Genomic DNA, 21,307 nt, shown 5'->3' with positions numbered 1-21,307 from the left:
GCTTATTTTCTCTCTCTCTCTTTAATTTACCTTTATTTGTTGTGATTGAAAACATACAATATTTACTTTCCAGGAGAGTAATTTTGTGACATGCAATCTGTGAAAGGTAGTCCTATAGAGTAGTTCTATTGAAACTAATGATTAATTAGTGTTTTTCTACCTTAACAATACAACATACACAACTTGATGGTTAAAAAACATTTTACTGAAGGTTATGTTTGGACTCTTAACCTCTCTCTGTAGGTTCCGATGGATGTTTTTCAAACAAGCGTGTAAAATGAAACAGAAGGGTAACACTACACTAAGGCGTGTTGTTTGTACTCGTTTTAGCACGTTTTATAAGTGGAGACAAATGATAAGAGCAGAACTGAATTCGGAGGTAGCACTGATACACATTTGAATGTTTTTTTAAAATGAGACAGAGACAGTGAGTGTGTTCCTTCAGGACGGCTCAGACACAGTAGCAGGCTGCTCCTGTGTTTTTTTTTTCAGGGAACAGTGGAGGGGGGTGCTTCTCCTTAGAGACTGTGGATAAAACAATATAAAGAAAAAGTGAATGCACAAAAGCTGGAGCACAGACACCTGTGATGGACAAACTGAAACCACATTTCTGCTACGGCAGCCAAAGCCCACTGAGCATTTCACCATGGGCTTCAGCATTTAGTATCAACACATCAACATTAAACACAGACAAACATGCTGAATAAACCTGACTGCTGGCAGCTGATAATACACAGACAGGTACTCATCTCTCATTAACCCGCTGGTGTTCCTGCCTGCTTTTTGGAAATGATGGATGGGAAAGTATTTGTCCTTGTGTATAATTAGGCCTCCAATTAACAGATCCAAGGTAGGGGGTTTTCATTCTTCTACTCACACACACAAATACACATTTGTATGATTCCTCACACACCGTTTCCTTTCACATCCAGCACTGAGAAGGAGAGATGTGTGTTCTCAAGCCCAGACATTACTACCTCTCTCTCCCTGGCTTTGTCTGCTGTCCTTTTACTCTGACCAGCAACAGAGGAAAAAAAAGACAAGGAAGGAGTACAAAAAACCCTACCCAGGATTCCTTGTTGGACCAGTTCTTCTTCTATAGAAATCAGACGGTTGTATTTAGTCATCCTCTCAGACCCACTCAGACCTCCCAGTTTGACATAGTCCAGACCCAGACCCACAGCCTGAGGGAGGAGAAGAGAAGTCGCACACTGTGAGACACAAACTGGTACTGAGTAGAGTGTGTAATATCGCCAGAAGCAGAGACAGACACACAGACACTGTCTGTGGAGTCAACGTTAATGAGTCAGCTGTTTACAGCATTTGGTCACTTGCTGAAAGGTCAGTTAGGAAAATAAAAACACCATACACCTGTTACTTCCCCAGTGATATGTTTGACCCATGGGAGGTCAGTCAACAAGGAAATTAATCTGCCACATAATTACAAGTTCCCAGAGCCCAAACTGGCATATTCACATTTCTCAGATCGATGTATCGTTGACAGATGTATGTTTATCTCTTTAACTTTTTCTGATGTCCTGCAATACTTCATTACTGCCCGTGGATACTGTTTTAGGATGAGGTTTCCTGCTTTGAGTGGCTGCACATCATGAAAGAGAGCAAATGAAACTTACTATATCTGATAAAGAATCATCGCTGCAGGGCTCACTGCCTGTTGCTCCCATTAACACCGCACCTGCAATTGAGCAAGGGAAGTCAGCACTGAATGACAAATATCTTGTGGTTTATTGAAATAAATGGAACACAATCAAGAGAAGACAACTGAGTAGATGGTGCATAGAAGGCAGAAGGATGGTGAATTTTCCCTGCTCATCTTGCTACTGAGAAACGTGGAAATGCATTCGGAACCAATTACAGCCATTGCGGACTATGTCCCATCCAAGTGGAGACATATTTGTAAAGGGTCAGGCTGTGATATAGGGTGCCGCTATGCTGTACCCACAGAGTACCCACCCAGTAGCTCCCACCACCAACCTCCTCCTTGTATGGTCAAATCCAACTATACAACCATTTATTTTTACAGTTGTGTCTGATCGTCTAATGTTAACATGATACTCTTCACTAGGGAAGCAGCAGGCACAGAAAGTGTGCTTGGTGGGCTGTATACTGTCAGGGTGGAAGTGTAAGGAATTACTCATGCCCGACTCAACTGAGATTCTGTTCGCCACTGGGTCTTCATAACTACCATCTGAAACACTGGGGCACACATGCCACATACAACTGATTCTGTTCCATCAATCCGCAACATATGAGAAGTGATTGCTTGGTTTTGGGTGAATGCTGGTGTACAGATTATCAGAGCCTTTATCTTGTAAGTAAATGACCAGGGTTAAGCCAGGAATTGAGACTACTATTTGGACCCACTAGCACTGATTCTGCATCTTCTTCTCTACCCCACCTGTTACCTTGGTGCTCTGAAGTCATGCGGACCAAGTCACTAATGGTTGTCTCATGGATGTGTTTGATGACATGACCTCTGGCACCCGGAGGGGGCGGAGCCTGTGACTTGTAGGTGATGTCAGAAAGCAGAGTGCATGAACCTCCAATTGCATTTCTCAGTTTCTCCCACTGGTCTGTGTCCTTACATAGCACAAATAAACAAGAACAGGAGTGCACATTTAAGCAAAGACCATGCTGTACAAACAATCATCTACAAACATATCAACGCACTCCTAACAGCACAAACGCACACCAAGTGTACCTACACCAAATATGAGTTTCCAAGGCTGCTAGCATCCACATCCACACATAATTCTAACAATGGATGCCTTAAAACGAATATCTAGCCTCAACAGGTTACCTCACTGTTAACTTCCAATAGTCCACATTACCAAAAACACAAGCACTCATTACTTTGATTAACATTTCACACCCGTCTGTCTGTTTAAGGAAATTAAGGAGCAGCTGGAAATAAAAATGTACGGTTCACAGCTCAAGTAGGAACCAGTGGACTGCACTGGGAAAGTATTGAGAGACAACCATTCTGGAAACCTCTCCTCCACCCCTCAACTAATGTATTTTAACTGTCCTTTATCAAACTTGTTGTTGCTTTTCTCCCTAATGCTAATTTGCAAAGTGAAAGAATGTTAATGTTTTGTTCTTACCTCTCTTCTGAATGGATCGATTAAAGCCACCACTGCTGGATATTTGCTGATGAGGGTTTGGAACATGTCTACTAACTCATCTGGAGACTTTAGGACTCCTGTTGCAATTTCATACTTCCCTTTAGACTGAATGGAAGAGAGGATAGCTCATTAGGGTGTCTCTAGCCACTGTGCCTATACGTAACTGTACATATGCACAGTTCCCTTCAGCTGTGGCCCAACATCTTGATTCACATGAAGCCTTTGATTACGTCTTTTCAACTTACATAGTCCATTAGATCAGGAGCAGCACAGTTCAGTGCTAAATGCATCTCTGTTCCAAGTGGCAGTTCAAGGACAGTACAGGCTTCTATGATCAGATCCAGAGGCTGCTCTGGTTTCTCGCAGCTCACTGCCAGTGCTCCGCGGTCACACACAGTGACTTGGGTAGCCTTGGAGCAAACAAGTCAACAACATCTATTTATTGTACTTATACATATCCAACAGACATAAATACATTAACATACATCACCCTTTACGTATAAAGAAGGTCAAATACACATATTGCATATGTCTGTTGAAAAATAGCTTATGTGAAGCTGCATGTGACTGACAATAGATAAGTATCTGTTCAAGCTATAGGTTTGAATGAGACAGTTGTCATTGCAAGGTTGTGTGTATTCACACTCTGCACTCTTATGAATGTTCCAGTTCCAGGGGTCATTGAAGAATGCAGAAGACATTTCTGTGCAAACGCTAGAAATGCAGGATTTTAAAGGTAAATAGATGAGGTACTGAATGCTTTAATAAGCCTGTCGGCATTCCTCCAGGCCTGAAAATCTACATTAACTTAAAGATTAGCCATGGAACCAGAAAAAAACTCAATATGTGTCTTAAAGAACAGTAATGTGAAAAAAAAAGCTTTGAATTCTGCCTCCCCCTTTTACATTCCCTGCTCTCATGAAGCCTGCATGAACTCAGTTCCTATTCTTACAATGAATAAATAGCAATGTCCCTCACCCCAGCTTTTGTTGCAGTGTTCATTATTCTCGCCATCTCCTTCTGTAACTCAAGGGTCATTGTGATGATCTGTGAATAAGTTCACAGTTCAGCGTGTTGCATTAACACTGTAGTAAATAAATAAATAAATACCACAAAATAGCCAATTGCCTTATTTATAACACACAACAACAACAACGACAACAAGGGCAGCAAAGGAATGCAAATAAAGAACATCCACTTTCAAAATAGTGAGCAAATCTTTACCAATTACCAACTCTAATAAGTGAGCCAAAGACAGAAAATGTAACCCCTGCACAGAGAGTTCAGAAGAATGAATACTTGATTAACTCGCTGTCCAACTTTGGGTATCAAGATGACCTCCTCCAGTAAACGCAGTTTTCCAGGAGAAGTCTTCCCACAACTCAGCAAAGTGACCAAGGGGACAGGGATGTGCAGCTTTGTTGGAACCTGGCAAAAGTGTTAAACATATCATTATACAGTATGTTGCTCACAGTGTGGTGTTTATGTGTATATGATGTGACTGTGCCAAACCTCTCTGTTCTTTAGAGCTGCTATGTATTTGTAGAGGGGGGTGCCCTGTATTTTTGCCCCAGTTTTAGCCACGGCCAGTGACACTGAGCCAATGGCCAAACTCCCGCACAGAACCAGCTCTGGTGGCTCTGCTGGAGGAAATGACTTCTCTGCAGCACTGCTCTTTTTGCCTATAACGCCAACAAAAGAAAAAAGATGTGTATCTTTTGGGATTTCATGCTAATGCATTTTTGAATACCAATGTACAGAAAATAAGATAGGAAATAGGGAAACAAGTTACAATTGTTACATAGTTACAACTGTAACATACATGATTGTATGTGTGTGGCATCTAAACCTTTAAACCTTACAAATACCATCACAGAGTACCAAATTCATTCTGGGTGTGAAATACTCCCTTACTTCCTCCAGCAACAAGATGGATAAGGAGGAGATTTACAGTTTTTATCAGACATCTTAATATGAAGAGCTATAAAATGAAAATAAACTAAACCTAAGTTTGGTGTCACCACCCTTTGTCTGGGGATTGCAAGGTTGTTTGAGGGGAATGCTGCCTAATAATATTGGGTGACCATGGATATGCATGTAAATCGGAGGTCAGTCCTAGAGTTTTGACCAAATATAATTTGTTGGGAGATTTGTCATGAAGATCTAAATGTATTATCTAATCCCAACTAATATTTTGCATCACAGATGCAAGTCTGGCTATGTTTGGCAGGTTAAGTGCAGATTGTTTCATTATTTGTCTTGTACAACATTTTAGAATAGAGGATACTGATACCAATGATAAGGTACAATTAATGCATGCCACTACCCTACCTTTATCAGTGCTCTTCTTGTCTTTAGTTTGTACAGGTGGTAGAGAATGAAGAGCCTCGTCGGACCCACTGTGTGAACAATTCTCCTGCTTCTCCCTGTCCAGGATGTCTTTCTTCTCCAGGTAGCGGGCCATAAAGAAATTGCTGCACAATGACAGAAAACAGAACACTAGCAATTAACCTTCCATGATATAGTTGTGTTCCCTAGCAATGCTAGACCTTTACCTTACTCAGGTCAACCTTATCTGCATCATAGTTATCATTGGCCTATTAAGCTAAGCTAAGCTAGGCTAAGATTTGGTTAGGTTAGGTTAGGTAAGATAATGTTTTATTTGCCACATGCAAATATATACATATATATACATATATAGGTACAGTAATCAGAAATTGAATCAAATTTAAAAAAATAAAATATAAACTGTAAACCTGAGATTGAGATTATTAGAATTAAATTTGAAATACATTAATATTCAATTTTGTGTGAGCAACCCTTTCATATAACTGGCATTAGCAATGACAACACTGTATCCATTCAAATGAAAATAATTGCAGTCACATGCGCACTGAAATAACAGAAATGCATATAATGAGCTGTTTGTCTTCCACATTCCCACTGCTAGTACTGCAGTTTGATGTATGGATTTGTTACAAGAAAAGCGTTGCAACATAAGTGTGTCAGCCCATCCTCACCCCCAGGTCATACTGATGCACAGTAACTCAGTAAGCTTTTCTATTGTGTCATGAGACATAAAGCAATGAGCAGAAGGAGCTCAGTGCATTGTGATGATATGATGGGCTGTGACATTAGGCAAACCAGAGCAAAGCATTAACCTCTGCATAACCCCATGCTAAGAGGTCAGCAAACAGTGAACTACATATGACCCAATCAGAATGTAATGTACAAATCTGGCATCAACATCAAATTGCACTACTTAGTCATTTATTTGGGTTGGCTTGTTTACCTTATAATGTAGTGGAACAACTGTGAGCTGGAGCAAGGAAATGAATGAATTTCTAAATTAGAGTTCATTTATATGTTTTCAGAAGTGTTCTTGAACCAGAGACACAATGCTTTTTTCTGTTCTGTAAGCAGTCCAGTTTTAGTGACCTGAAGCAGCAAATTCCACTGAAACGGATGTTCAAAATTATTTGAGAATAATGTGTGGAGGAATGCAAAGTGTACAAAAAAGGACTACTATTATATTTTCACAAAATTCTGGGGATGGATGAAATGTTTCTTCTTTTCTCAAACTACCTGCCAAGATGCAACCCTCCACACTCACTTGAAAAACAAACACTACCTGAGAATATGGTCCACTTCTAATTGGTCACAGGGGTTTTGGTCTTTCAGCATGCTGTTTAGAGGTCCATTGATCCACTGGAGACCAGTTAGCACATGTTTAGCCCTCTCTTGACTAGTAGCTTTCCAGTCCAGTGAAATCTCCTTTGGTGCCAAGTGGCTGGAGACAGCAGCCGACGACATGCTCTGAATTCAGGGAAAAAGTTCATTAAGAGGTTAACAATAAGCTATTTCTCACCAAATAGTTAGAGTTGTTAAGAAAAGCATGGTTTATTAGTTGAAGTCCTCACTCTTGTCAATAAGTTGTGCCCCAGACACAAATCCTGACGTTGTGCCATTGGTGTGCCTGTGCTGAACCATATAAGACCGAGCCTTTTAAATCAATCTGGAGCTCAGACTATGATAAACTGCTCTACTGACACAGTCACCTCAGCTTGACATGCTGCCAGCAGCAAGTTTGTAAGGGGAGGTGTGGAGTAACATCTGCTTTCTCACATGCAACATCTCTCCACTTGCTCTTTCTCATGATCCATTTGTTTTGCCTGTCATTACACATTATTATTAATGCTTAGAATAGACAATATGTCCCTACACAATCCCAGAGCACATTTGTGTGCAGATTACCTTACAAAGTCCCCTGGCTTACAGTTTACGGTTTTATTGCAAAAAACATATTTGACCACAAACTTAACTTTCTGAGTTCTGTTGTCAAATTTGTATTTCGTCAAAATGAAAATGAATCTTAATGGACTATCTTTGGAAATGATTTTGTATTACCAAGTAAAACACTTAAGTAAAAGTGTCTATTATTGACCAGGCCCTAGGTGGGTTCCTTTAGTGACCTCACCATAACCCAAGCTCATGGTGTCACATCACATCTTTCTGGCTTTGGTGAAACTGTAAAACCTGAAATGGCAAGGGTCACGGGTCATGGTCTGTTTTCTGACTGCTAACTTCTCTTCTCGCCTCTTGCTTCCAGCTGTCTGGTCTCACCGGGGCCTCCAGCACATCTGAAGGGGCCCCTCGCTGCCACTTTAAACCATCAAAACATCACTAATGAATCACATGTCCTTTGTTGAACCTATTCTCAATCTTTATACTGAATGCATACACCACACTCAGTTGTGAGAACACGATTGTCAGGCACCATCCAAAAAGTGTAGAAAGCTATTATTTGAACAGTGGTACAAAAGGCAGAATGTGAAGAATATGTTTTACCTTTTCTTTGCTGCAGACAATACAGAAGAGCTCTGCTTCAATTGAAAGTTGTCCTTTGGCATCATACACTTCTCTTCCCTTCAGCCTACTGATCCTTGGCGGTGCAGAAAAATTTGTAAAATAATTTGCCTGAAATGAGAGTTAATAGTAATAGAAAATGTTGTTGATTCTCTAGAGTGTCATTAAGGATTGTTTTCAGAACTCTGTTATACAATGTACACTACATACTTTTAAAACTCCTCATTCACCAAGGATGATTGCTAAGTATTTCTAAAAAAAAAAAAGTGCTTTTTAAATTCCTTTGTAAAATCAATTGTATGTTGTCTGATTTCTAAGGATGTGGCAATGTTACATTTTCACAATCTGACATCCAAAAATTTGTTCACAAAATATTGTTGCTAAATTGCAGTTTTTGGTAGTAATGTTTTCACACATAAAGCACCACAACAGAATTTCCTCAGTGCATAGTGCATGTATGATAAAGCATCCACCTCAAATGTATGGTATCAGGTGAAAATTGAAGCCTACAAAATAATGATGACGTTGAATTTATGTGCAGATTACAAATACTGAAACAACAAAGGCAGCAAAAATGTCAACACAAATCCAAAAGTTGTGTTGTGGAGGTGGAAACGTGGAAACCATTTTAGTGGTAAAAGTACAGTACAGGTTTTACTGGGTGCAGTCATTATAAAAACTTTCAATTTTTCAATAGAGATTTTTTTGGTTCGTTCTGCTTTACTGAGGCTTCCAAGACTTCTGCATCCCACTAAGCGCTGTGAGCATCCACAGGAGGTCTGTGAAGACAAATTTTGATAATGGGAATGTTCTTCAGAACTGAATAAAATGGTCGTATGTTATTCTTAAAGTCACATTCATTAACGCCCAAGTAACAGCTCTTAATTGAACTGAGCCGTTTATTGTGTCCTACTTGCTTGTTTTCTTATTTCCAGGAAACACATCTACTGTACATCTATTGTAAAAAAAGGTGGATTGGAGTGAGACTTTTGTTAATATGTGAATCCTGCTGTTTTCGTTCTTTTCACTTCCTCCCCCTTGTTTCCTAAAGACAGGTGATAGTAAGAAAAGAGGAGAAATCAAATGGGTCAACGGCTGCTATTTACAGTGAGACAGGGTGCTTATCCTTCAGCCTGATGTACCAAAGTATGTTTTTAACCATGCTGTGACAAGACAGGGATCTACATAGTGTAGCTTTTCAAATTCATTTCATGCCACCTTTTTATATCATATAAACGATCTCCAGTTTACAAACCCGACCTGAATGAGGACCATGAAATTGACTATAAAAATAGAATGAAATCCGAAATATATAAATATATTTTTTCGTACGTTATTATATCCGTACAAGCCTTAACACTTGCATGTATGTCTGTTTGGGTTGTGCTACAGTTGTGTTTCTTAATATAACACAGAACGGAGCTTCTTGTAAGCCTTGTGAACCAGGTAGTCTACAGTCCAAATGTTCCAGAAATACATCCAGAACGGAGATAACGACGTTTTAAACGACCCCCTGGTGGTCCTGGCCTCACATAGCACAAATACCCTTTTTACAGAAACTATGGTTAAACGAATTAATGTTACTACAGAGGCCAAAGCTGGGATGACAATTCGGACTGGTGCCCTTCTCCAAAGAGGAGGGCAACAAACGCATACCAGGTAACCATGGACGTCTTCCGGTCGGTGGAAGAAGACATCATTCAGAGCTCTCTCTATCTCCTGGGTGACTTTGTTAACCCGATAAAACTCAGCAGCGGCATTTTTAATGTCGTAAAAGTCCTGTTCCTCTTTGGTGAGACGGTTTGTCAACCCTTGGTAAGACATCGTTCAGGTGTCCTCGCTGGAGTTTCTGTGTTGTCTGTTACTAAGGCAACGGTGTGTTCAAGCGATAGCTGGAGTCCAGGAAATCAGAGAGACATCGCGCGCAGCTTTCCTGTCACTTTCTCCTTCTGCAACTGTCATCTCATAAAAACAACACATCTCCGCTTTCTTTCTTTCTATCTAGATCTATCTATCTATGGTTGTAAATACAGTTTGAAACCTGACATGATAAACACACAGACATGGTCAGGGAGGAGAGTTTTCTTTACATACGAAAATATTTAATTCTACCCTGTAAATTGATCATTTAATTTTGATGTTCAACAACTGCATTACTATAATAAACAACAATAAACAACACTTTTTTCAGTAGCAATCTTATTACTGTATCACTCACATGCAGCGCAGCAGCTAAAGTAAAAATACACATTTTAGGTAACTTTACCTAAATACTACACACATCAACCACCTATCCCACCAACATGAAGAATACCTTAGAGCAGCACTTGTTATCCTCCCAGCATCTGGATGGAGGACTTTGACACTTTTGTCTGCTGGAGGTATTCCACCATGTTGACTCCAACCTTAGAAAGAAAGAATAAAATAAAATAAAGTAGAAAATCGTTGTTTGTGACTGTAAATCCATGTGCCTTGTTACTGATATCTTGAAATGACCCAACTCTCTGGAAATAACCCAAAAGAAGCATCCCAGCATTTTGGCAGAAAAAAAAAAAAATCACCATAGCTGATTTGTCTCCCAAAGTATATGCTAGGTTTGTATTTTATTTTAAAAAAGCTTTACTCTTTATTAGTTAGACCTATATTTGCAGTTTCTTTGTAAAATTGTAACATGTATTTGATGTGCTTAATGGATGATGTATAATGATGTTAGTCTGGTAACAGTGATGACAGAAATGCTGTTCACTTAAATGTCTGCAAGTGTTCAGAATGTACTGAAGCTTGTTAGAAATGTTTTAAAAATAATGAAGTGAACTATTGGAAATTAGTAAATAAAAAGAAACACATATACTTAATTGCCTGCGTTTTGAGATTAGAATTTAAACAATTTTAATGAACCGCAATTATAGTCTGTGCATTTCTTTGCTGCAACTATGTCGAATGAAATTTAAAGCTCCTTTTGTGCAGTCAATTAAAACATCTCTGAAGATCTGAGGCAGACCAGAGGTTAAACACTTCTCAGACAGTCTTTGCTTTTATGCTGTGTTTTTAGTCTGCTGGGGAGACTGAGCCCTGTCTCTCCATGCAGAGTTACTTCTTGAACATTACAGATGTCTTCTTCTTGCCCGTGTCGCTGCAGTTGAGAGGAGTAGTGGGCTGCATGAAACCAGCAACAATGAAATGCTGTAAAATACACGCTGAGATATAACTCAACTGCAAGCAGAAAAACAAGAACATTATCATTACTATACATATAGAAAAAGGAGATACATTTCTTTATTTAAAGAGCTGCAGCATTGTGAAGGCCTTTTCCTGACACTCAATAAACCGGTAAATCACACATTTTAATGGACATCACATTTAAAATGAAAATTGTGACATTAAACACACAGGCCATCTGTTGCAAGAAACTTCACAGGAACTATTTATATAGCCTAGCCTACACTAAGCAGGCTATTGGCAATCACACCCCCACCGATTGTTCATGAGCGTGCCTCCACACAGCACACAAACACACAGTCATGGGAACATTATTTGGTAGGCCTTAACCCTGGCTCGTTTCATTACGCCCAGTGTCAAGTTATTACCAGGCGGTGAATTGGATTCACAAACATTCAATCTCACAAACTGATACCCACAAGGTCATATAGGGCTGTCAGAATTCCTAACATTATAAGTATTTGTCAGCAAAAATACGCAAGACCAAATGAAAGAACATGTTCACAATGGCACGAGAAAGTTATGCTGTGAAAACATCTCCTGTTATGTACCCTTAATAATTCACTTTTATTCTGAAAGGTCAAGCCCAAAGATAATAATAATAATAATAATAATAATAATAATAATAATAATAATAATACATCATTCCCTGTACAAATCTGAGCCAGACATAGATGCAACAAAAGACAGCTAAATAATTTTTTAACAAATAGACTACAGCAGTAATAACCTCCATCCTGCACCTTCTGCTCGTTTTTGCATGGTTGCACATATTTGTGAAAATACACAAGCTGAACCCTTGACCTGTTTGTGACCTTAATCAACCGAGGGAGACCGTTACACACCCACAATAAACTCTTGACTTTCAAATCCTGTTGGAGAGATAGACTAATGGACAATTCTCTCTCTCTCTCTCTCTCTCTCTCTCACACACGCAAGCACAAGCCTTTTATTGTTTCAGGACGATTGCGGTGCTGATGGACATTTCGCACGTCTGTTGAATCAAAGTTCACTCTGGACCGTTTCATCTCACGTTCTCCCTTTTGCCATCTTTTGATTTGGAAAAGTTAAAAAAAAAAATCTCAACTGCGGAGCTTTTATTTTGAAGTAGGCCATGTTTGGTGGCCTATATAGTAATATTGATTTGGGTGGGAAAAAAGTGGGCTGGCTTCTGTTTAAGTTAGGCTGCTGTTTCGTTTAGTCTGTGCTGATTCGGAATATGTGACAGTGAACGTAACACGAGCAATGCCACAGACATGACATGCGGACGCTGTTCCGTGCGCACGGCTGTTCCTGCGTGTATTGGTTCAGTGGTTGTGGTCTGCAATACAGCAGCGGCCACAGGTGAGCTTTCCAACCACACGAAGGCAGAGCAGCTCGGATCAGTTTCCCATAAATAAGGATCAGTGAGTCAAGAGCTCCTTCATGCACACAGAATGTGGTTTACGGTTGAACTCTGCAGGTTGTAAATATAAAAACGCACCTGTCGCTGCATCGTACAGTGCGCCATGCATTGCAGACCCCCGCCTCCTTCAGGGTATGAATAAAATTTTAATTCAATCATTTGATCTATCCTTTTTGAATGTGCTATGAAAGCGCAGCCTACATATATAATATCAGTTTAGCTGATATATTTTAATTAAAATTCTAGCCTGGCCAAATTTCCGAGACACATTTTACAGGTATAATAATAAATAAATAAATATCTTGAAATAAATATAAACTGATATAAGAAGTTGCATTTGAAAAAAAATATTTTTCAAATATGATTTTAGGAAATTGTCGATATGATCGCACCATGTAAAGGGTCAGTATAAATCCTATAAATGCCAGATGTCTTTATATGTGCCATCCTTGTTCATTCGAATTTCTGACATTTTACCCGCGAAAATCTCTCTTTCCCAACCGGTCCACAATTATTCAATAATTTATGAGGAAAGCATCAATTCCCTTCAATTCTTTTCAGACTGTGTGAATAGCCCGTAAAAATAGGTTACATGGGAATACTGCGTTCAAAATTCAGTTGGAGGATAAAGCAAAGAGACACGGCGTTCAATATTTTCGTAGGTTTAAGCCGCTATTACGAGGTCAAACCATTAATATATTTTTAGTAAAAAAAAAAAAAAAAAATTATATGTTTATTTTTGTAATAGAATTTTGTTCTTGACAGAAATAAGGTACATGATTCTGTTCACTGCCAACCAAAGAAGTGAAGTAAATAAAATAAAGAAATGGGGTCTAAATAAATCAATCCATTTTTCCATAATCAAAATATTTTTTCCCCAGTTCCTTCAACGTTAATTGAAGTGAAGCCTGAATGTGCTCGGAGGCCCCGCCAGCATTAGCCCCGCGGGGTCAAACTGAGCGCCGTGTCGGATGTGCGTGTCCGTGGCGGTACAGGTCACATCTGCCACGCGGAAAGAATAAGCACCGTGGAGAGACGTGGAGAGAAGGTCTTCTGTTCACAACACGCCAATATGCGTCTCCCCAAACCGCACACTCTTTATTTAAATTCATGACACACTTCCTCAGAAAAAAGTACTTAATATTTGCATCTTAAACTCAGTTAGAAAATTACTTATTTAATTCAAATAATGAAAAAAGTAATTTTGTAATGGATTGGAATATGAATTAAAAAAAAGTATATCAAACCTTATTTTACCTGATTCAAATATATATAGGCCTATATATAGACACTGGTCCTCCTACAGACAGTCAGACAATAATACAACATACATGGACAACAGAACAAGAGTTTTTCATGTCATTTATGATATTATCTTATCTGATAAATATAGGCCAATGTTTTAATCTTGTATTTACATCCATATTACCATTACTGTAGGTGAGACCGGGTCACACTCTGAAAGTTACTGCCGCCACCGCCTGGATGTACAGAAGAAGGACTGTCCCTTTGTCATCTGGATCTCCCCTGTGTTCGCAACAGTTAGCCTATATATTCCCATTAATCCTACATATCAAAAGCCTTACCTACCAGGCCCGAGGCCACAGGCAGAGCCAAACCCATAAGTAGGATATTTAAAAAAAAAAAAAAAAAAAAAAAAAAAAGTAAAACCCATTCAGGCTTGTCAAAAAGGAACACGTTTTAAGACGTTAAATCCTAAAAAGGTGAAGCTTTCAGGCAATGAGGCCCAGCCCCAGCCTCCTCCTGGACACTCTTCTCTCACATCTGAGGCTATAATAGGTCCATCATTCCTTTCTCTTTGTTTTTTTCTTCCAGAGGATGGTAGGCTACAACAGCAGGGTGCCCACAAGCTTCTTCTCTTTTTTTTTTATTTTAAATGCAGCAGCTGCCAAGAAAATGATTCACGTGTGATGACCAGTTTGGTCTAAGTGACATAAATGGCATATGAAATTGGGCTGCATGAAAAGTGTCTAGAACTAATTTGTCACAGGAAGAAGAACTGAAAATGTGTTTTTTGAAGTGATGCTGCCTTTTGTGGGGGTCCACCGTGAATCATTCAGGGGGTTCTGGGAATCCACACAGATTCCCTGAGAAAATAAGGAATACTTGATTTTTTTCTTGTTACATTCCTTCCCAGGAGGACAGAGGATGGATTTTTGTCCAAAGGTCTCTTAGAAAGACAGACAACAATATTTCCACGTGAAGAGGCCAAATCAATGTGGAATACTTCAGTACTCAGTTATGATCTCATGTAAGGAAATATTCAGCAGAATAATTCTGTCTCAAAAAAATTGCTCATTGGCTTATTATGTATCTATTTAAGTAGCCTAGTAATATATGTGTTTAAAAAGTCAGTGTGTAGGATTTAGTGGGATCTACCAGGGAGATTGCAGATTGCAATCAACTGAATACTCCTTCATCACTCCATTTTCCAGCACATAGTAGAACCGAGGATGATTGCTTCTTCCAAAACAATGTCATCCCTGTAGCTTCTGTTTCAGTTAAATTCTCATAACCCCTTGTAGATTGGGTCTATGCGGAGTGAACGTCATGTTGGTGGTTGTGTAAATGAGACGACTTTGGCTGAAGATGTATTTAGCTGTTTAGTAGCAAAACATTGGTAAAGCTTCCTCGCAAAATAGAAAATTGAATTTTTACCTCATTGTAGTGTGTTTTATTGCTTACGCTTCTGATGGTATGGTAAAGACATTTTTACTTATTTCTCATTCTGTCTGCAACATAGCATTAATAGAGTGCATGTGCAGAGTTAGGTTATAGGTTAGAGGGAGAGGAGATAGCTCAGCCTAATACAGGAAAATATATTACTATCATCTTTTCCAGTTTTGTTTTGATTCTTGAATCAAGTGAGATCAATTATCATTAACTGGTCATGATTACAAATACTGTGTGTTTCTGCTGATGGAGGCCCCTGAATCCAACACACTAGTTCTTTAAAGGGGCGTGGCTGCACAGAACTTCAACCACCTCCTTCTCTGCCGATCACCTGTTGCTGTTTTGCTTTTCACACAGGTCATTTAAGATTGGTAGACATCTCATCTCGCTGCAGTAAATGTAATGGTGTCTGTTTATGTCAACATTCACGGCTCATTCAAATGGACTCCTGTTTTAATTGTCAGAGCGGAGACCTTAAATAGCTTACACAAGGTCTCCACAGGTCACATGAATAAAAGTAGCCTCTGGCCTAATTAGTACATCTTTTTTCTCCAGTCTAAAGAGCACTGGGCGCATCCAGCTCCTCTGCGTGTCCCCCATTGCTAATTGTGTCTAATTAAAATCTCCTCGTGGTGTTTTCAAACTTGACCAGGTGTGGTTTGAATGGGAGCATTGGTGGGCTTCAAAAATTCGGATTCAGACAATTCTGAAGAAGAACTGCCTGTGATGGTGATACAGAAGTTGAAACGCGGTGTTTTTGTCGTTTCAGTGTGCGCGCGTTCTTGTTTGTGATTATAGGTGAAGGATTTAGATGATTATTGAGGAATCTAGACGTGAGAAAATCTTCCCTGTTTCTGCTTTGTAATAATGTAAATTTTACATAATCCAGTTGGTTTATAGTGATTACAGAATACACACACACACACATATATATATATATATAGTGGAATGTGTTATGCTTCACTGTCCTTTGTGTCTGAATGATAAGAATGTGCATGTCACAGTGTAACAGTGAAGATAAAATCTTTATACATCTAAAAAGACAAATCCTACATGTAGCCATTGTTTCCTAATCTGCCTCCATCCAGTGTCCAATTTAAAAAAAAAGTTTTTGGACATACCAAATTAAAAACCACCATAAACATGCTTTAAGGCTAGTACCATACAGCTAATCCAAACACTTAAATCTATTAACTATGTAACGTTGTAATGCAATATGTATCATCTTATGTGCTTTCTGCAGATAAATGAACTTTATTTTCAGTTTGAATTGAATTTTTACTTTACTTCAGCTACGGGAGTTTTCCAAACACAGTTGCCAGTCCAAATTCACCCACTGGGTTAAAGCTGCTTGTTGCAGATATTAGAATGAAGTAACACAGATTCATATCAAACCAAAAACATGAGGAGGTCATGTTCTCTGCTGATCAGCTTTTTCTTGCTGGACGTATGCCTATAGAAAGCGCTTGCTGCCGTTCCATGGTACATGCAGACATACATCACACAATCAGCACGGATGTTCAGGTAGCTCAGCAGTGTTGTGCAGTCCATTGTTTAAGCCTAGGAAGTAGCTGACCTGTTGGTGAACTCTTTCCCTGCATGCTTTAGAGGAAGACTTACTCGAGACGGTCGGAACTGGTTAAGCCTGAGAAGCGTGGTTTATAGGAAATACATCTGCTTCTTCTCTTGTCGGCTATATCAAATCAGTTTTTTTTTTTTTTTTTTTTAATTCTCTCCACTATAAACTCTACCTTGTATTGCTTTTATAATGTTGTTTCTAAGTGTAAAAGCTGAGGATTCATTGTTTTCTAAAGAAACTTAGATTAATATTATAGAGGAAAATTATACTGCATACAGGTGTCTTGGTGCAATTTGCTAAATTCTCAAACATGACTTACACAACCCTGTAAATCACCTCTGAGCCTAAATGCTTATTCTAAATTTGAAATAGTCAACGCCAGTCCATTTTGGTGGCATTTAATGGTGAAATATTCAATTATACCTCATACTATCCATCTGTTGAATTAGTAATATTCACAACAGCAATAAAAATGTTATTTTTAATGTTGTCAATTAATATTTAATTTTATGAAAGGTATGTTCTCAGGTCCTAAGAATAAAAATCTCAACACTTAATCAAATCATAGATAAACAATGCAAACAAATCATCAGCACTACGGCCCAGTACCTTATATATACACACAGAGAAAAAGGAATTATCAAATCTCTATTTCTGTTTAATTTGTTATTTGAACACCCTACGCCGGCTAATTCCACCTAAAGGAATGTCTGTCCATGGTGGGCTTTTAGTTTCTACACTTGTACTACCCTCTAGTGATGCACTCAGGTTGTTGCACCTTCATCTGACATACAGGATACCAGCAGTGTAAAAACAGTTGTTGTTTTTTGTTTTGTTTTGTTGCAAAGCTTAATAAAAATGACAACAATAATAACACATTATTTATTTTAAGTATTTATTGAATTACTTTCTTTTGGTATTCCTGGTATTTTTAGGTCCATATTAATTTTTAATTTTCTGTATTAGATGTAGGTGCTCTTACCACATTTAGTCTACTATCACAAAATGAAACAGACTCACTTACCCCTTGATAGCTGCCTTTGCCATGACCCCACATTACTTTGCAAAGAGTATTTTTTCTGTATAATGTGATGACAGCCCCATGTCTCTGGACAAGTGGAAAGTTTTCTCTGTTGTTTCTCTGGTGAAGATGAGAAGCCAATAACACCCTCTGTCTTCTCTGGTAAATACTACAGTGAAGCTGCAGTGAAGGTTTCTGTCAGTCTGCCACAAGATATAGGGCAGCCTAGATTCTGTTCAGTTTAACAGTAGAAAGGCCTGATGGTAAGTGACCACTAGATGGGGTAAGACGATGAACCAAAATGAACAAGCGGTACTTCCAAACCAAATGCTTCAATCAAGTTTACACACACCAACAAAGTGTGCTCCTCCATCATAACAAAAAACCAATGAGGTCATATATTAGTATGTAGATGAAAGCATAAAGTCCTGGAGACTTTATACCTTCATAAGTTACTTTAATTTGGTATCCTTCTGTATAATTTCTACATGTAAATGCTTCATGTACAAAATACATAAACTGTTATATGATGACAGTGTCCCTGACTTTTTATCCTTGTTTGTTAGAGACAGCAAAGAGAGAAAGGAAAAGAGAGCGGGCAACCAAACTTGGATCAGATGTGCTAGGATGTGGTCATATATGCACTCTAACCACTCAGCTGAATTTTTCCAAGGGGTCTGTCAAATTCCACCCTGTTTGATTGTCAGACCCTTGCATTTTCTGAAACAATGGAACTCTGACGAGACAATTATAAGAAAAAATTCTTAAAATGTCTTATCTGAAAATGGAGATTCAGATTACGTAAAACTCCATGCAATCTGCTACCACTTTAAGAAATATTATACGCCATACACCACACTAAATACACACCCATTAATAAGAAAGAATCAGGGCAGAATCAGGGCACTGCAAAAAAATGTTTCTATGCAAAATACACAATCTTAATTCAATCAAATCCCGTTTGGAGTATAAAACAGACTTTCTTGTGCTTTGTATAAAACAAATCGAAAAAAAAAAAAAACTGAAACATATTTTCCTATAGCATTAATAAATAATGATACCAGAACTTAAATGCCACTGACTTTGTTTGTCATCAAAAAACGATGTAGAGAGAGAAGTGCTACAAAACAGACGACACTGAGGCATTCAACAGAAAAAGTACAGACTCATGTTGTTTAATGTTTCACTAGGCTGCTACAGATTTTACATCATTAAATCAGAATTCTTGTTATTGCCACTTATGTTCACACATAAGAGGAATTTGTTGTAGCGGCTAGTAGTCCAGAAAATTGAACAATGAGGACATATAGGAATAAAAATAAATAGCAGTAGGTTGTAGTGGCCGGCATTATCTGCTCTGCTGTTATGTGGTGGAGAGGTTGCTATGGGATCTGTGGTACCAACAAACTGGCCAAGCTAATGAAATGGTAGCACACAAACAACCTGTATCCTATTCTTTGTGTTGAGCTGAGGCAACTCAGTAGTGTGGTCAGTGGCAGTCACAACATCGCCATGATAGGCAGATTGTGGTAATGTAAGAATCTGAATTTATAGGCTAGAACACTCCTATAACTTGTAAGAGGACAAACTTTAAACTATTGTGGCATTGTGTTTTCAATCACAGTAGGAGACCTCCCTAAGGCCCCCCCACCTGACACAAATCTGCACATTCAATCCCATTACATGTCATGCCATAACAGAAGGCTATTTATTTTGTTTAATAAAAGAATAAGGCATGAGACCTCTTCTACAGTAAATATAACTTTAAATGACTTTTACTGAGATCTGGCTCTATATTGAAAATAAAATTAAATAAAAATTAACTTGACCTTCGAGTGGTAGTGTAATATGTGAAGGATAGAAAATATGCGTGTCTTTGGCAATAAGACCTGATCGTGATGTTACCATACTTGAGCCGGTACTTAGCACAGTACTTTCACTGAAAGAACAGATTTCACAAAGCAGGGTGACTTTACAAGATAACAGAGTTTCTAGTATAAAAGGGAACAGAGCATTAGGCAGAAACATACAGAGTGATGGGAACACAATCATTATATAGGCTACATTATCAGGCCATATCGAATGATGCTATGCATGATATAGCCACTAAAGGACAAAATGATGTGTTACGGGGCTTCGACATTACTTTATATATACTTTATATATATACTTGACTCATATGTGTATGAAGAACAGATGAGTGAGTGGGGCAGTGTGGATTAAACTGAAATAAAAGGTCAAGAATCCAAACAGAACAAACCCCAACTTCCCACCAGTCCTTTAGAACTGGAGATGCTACTTGTATCAGAGGCGAAACAAGTCTAGTTGCCTTTTTTATTACCTTTTGGATCACAAGTCTACTCTTTCTGACCTTCCCCTGGAGGCGGGACACTTGCGTTGACTGAAGCGTTTTATGGCAGCAACGTTATATGTGTAAAGCATTGTATCTGTGGTCGCAGGCTGCTCAGTGTGGTCTGACTTTGATGAGGGGTGATGTTTGGAATTCTGGCTGTGGCTTAATTCGAGTAGACAGTGAATGCAGGTGGCTTTGATTTTGTCAGGAGAGTCATCTGGCGGGGCTGAGCTAATCTGGCAATGTTGGGGAGGTTTATCTCTGCGGGCCATAGAGTAGTAACTGTATGGCCTGCAGAGATACTAGTTACACTGTACAGAGATGTACAGTTTGCGCAAAGTGTCAAATCACAAAAGATGCATGCGCTTAAAATAGCTTAAATGTGCTAAACCATGTTTTAAGGAATTTGCATTTCTACATTTTTAACATGTTACCTGTGACAGTGCTAGTAAATATTAAAGCCAGCCATACAAATGTAGTCCATGTTTCTGTTCCAGATTCCAGAGCATCTCTGTAGTCTAGTAGCAAATTACTGGCAAGGTCTTCATCAAGTATTATAAGCTTTAGAATGCTTGGTAATTGAGAGTTTTTGTGTATATATCATTTAGAAATGTATTTCTACAAAAGGTTTCATGATGGCGCTGACCTTCCCATCCTGGACCTGTACCAGTCCAGGGTCAGGAAGCGGGCCAGTAAAATCTCCACTGACCCCTCACACCCCGGACACTATCTGTTCAGACCCCTCATTCTGATTCTGATGTGGTCCATGTTTAAGCTCTTAGACTCCAGGTGATCTTGTTGTATGATGCAGCAGACTGTCTGAATATCTGAGAAGCAGTTGTTAGCTTTACACAGCCCCAGAAGGCCATTTGCAGATCCCACTTTTGCAGATGCACCATCTATTGCTGTTAGCTCTGATGGCTATAAATCTGGCTTGTCAATAACAGACACGTGTCCACTGCCACAGGATCATTTAATAGCACAGGGTCAGTTCTTCCTCAGTTGCGGTGTATCTTGGCCATTG

At 38.9% G+C, this 21,307-nt stretch overlaps 1 protein-coding gene across 4 annotated transcripts; it reads right to left on the bottom strand.

Annotated features, from left to right (window-relative positions):
* Positions 1-262: 262 nt before the first annotated feature.
* eno4 (enolase 4) lies at positions 263-14,213 on the bottom strand. 4 transcript variants are annotated; one of them, XM_047603483.1, is made up of 14 exons: positions 14,066-14,213; positions 10,327-10,417; positions 7,995-8,123; positions 6,778-6,962; positions 5,478-5,620; positions 4,659-4,828; positions 4,446-4,574; positions 4,125-4,193; positions 3,392-3,556; positions 3,126-3,251; positions 2,427-2,601; positions 1,635-1,696; positions 1,067-1,184; positions 263-525 (listed from the first exon to the last, which is right to left on the bottom strand). In XM_047603483.1, the coding sequence occupies exons 4-14, from the start codon at positions 6,957-6,959 to the stop codon at positions 452-454; spliced, it is 1,413 nt and encodes a 470-aa protein (XP_047459439.1). In that variant the 5' UTR covers positions 6,960-6,962; positions 7,995-8,123; positions 10,327-10,417; positions 14,066-14,213; the 3' UTR covers positions 263-451. The 4 variants fall into 4 exon arrangements, with proteins under 4 accessions (XP_047459439.1, XP_047459436.1, XP_047459437.1 ...); XM_047603480.1 differs by lacking the exon at positions 14,066-14,213 and having other exon boundaries at positions 10,327-10,651; XM_047603481.1 differs by lacking the exons at positions 10,327-10,417; positions 14,066-14,213 and adding an exon at positions 9,669-9,892.
* Between the last annotated feature and the right edge of the window lie 7,094 nt (positions 14,214-21,307).

The sequence above is a fragment of the Mugil cephalus genome, chromosome 13, assembly GCF_022458985.1.
Source record: "Mugil cephalus isolate CIBA_MC_2020 chromosome 13, CIBA_Mcephalus_1.1, whole genome shotgun sequence".
NCBI classification, from domain to species: domain Eukaryota; kingdom Metazoa; phylum Chordata; class Actinopteri; order Mugiliformes; family Mugilidae; genus Mugil; species Mugil cephalus.
The sequence above is the reverse complement of the archived record's forward strand: the minus strand, read 5'-3'. Positions and strand labels throughout refer to the sequence as shown.

Excerpts from the sequence above, each read along its gene's own strand:
- eno4 (XM_047603480.1), bottom strand. The coding sequence starts at position 10,548 with ATGCTGGGATGCTTCTTTTGGGTTATTTCCAGAGAGTTGGGTCATTTC. Across the intron at positions 1,697-2,426 it reads CATGACTTCAGAGCACCAAG|GTGCGGTGTTAATGGGAGCA; the intron begins GTAACAGGTGGG and ends GCTCAATTGCAG. Across the intron at positions 526-1,066 it reads GGTCCAACAAGGAATCCTGG|TCTCTAAGGAGAAGCACCCC; the intron begins GTAGGGTTTTTT and ends TTTTATCCACAG.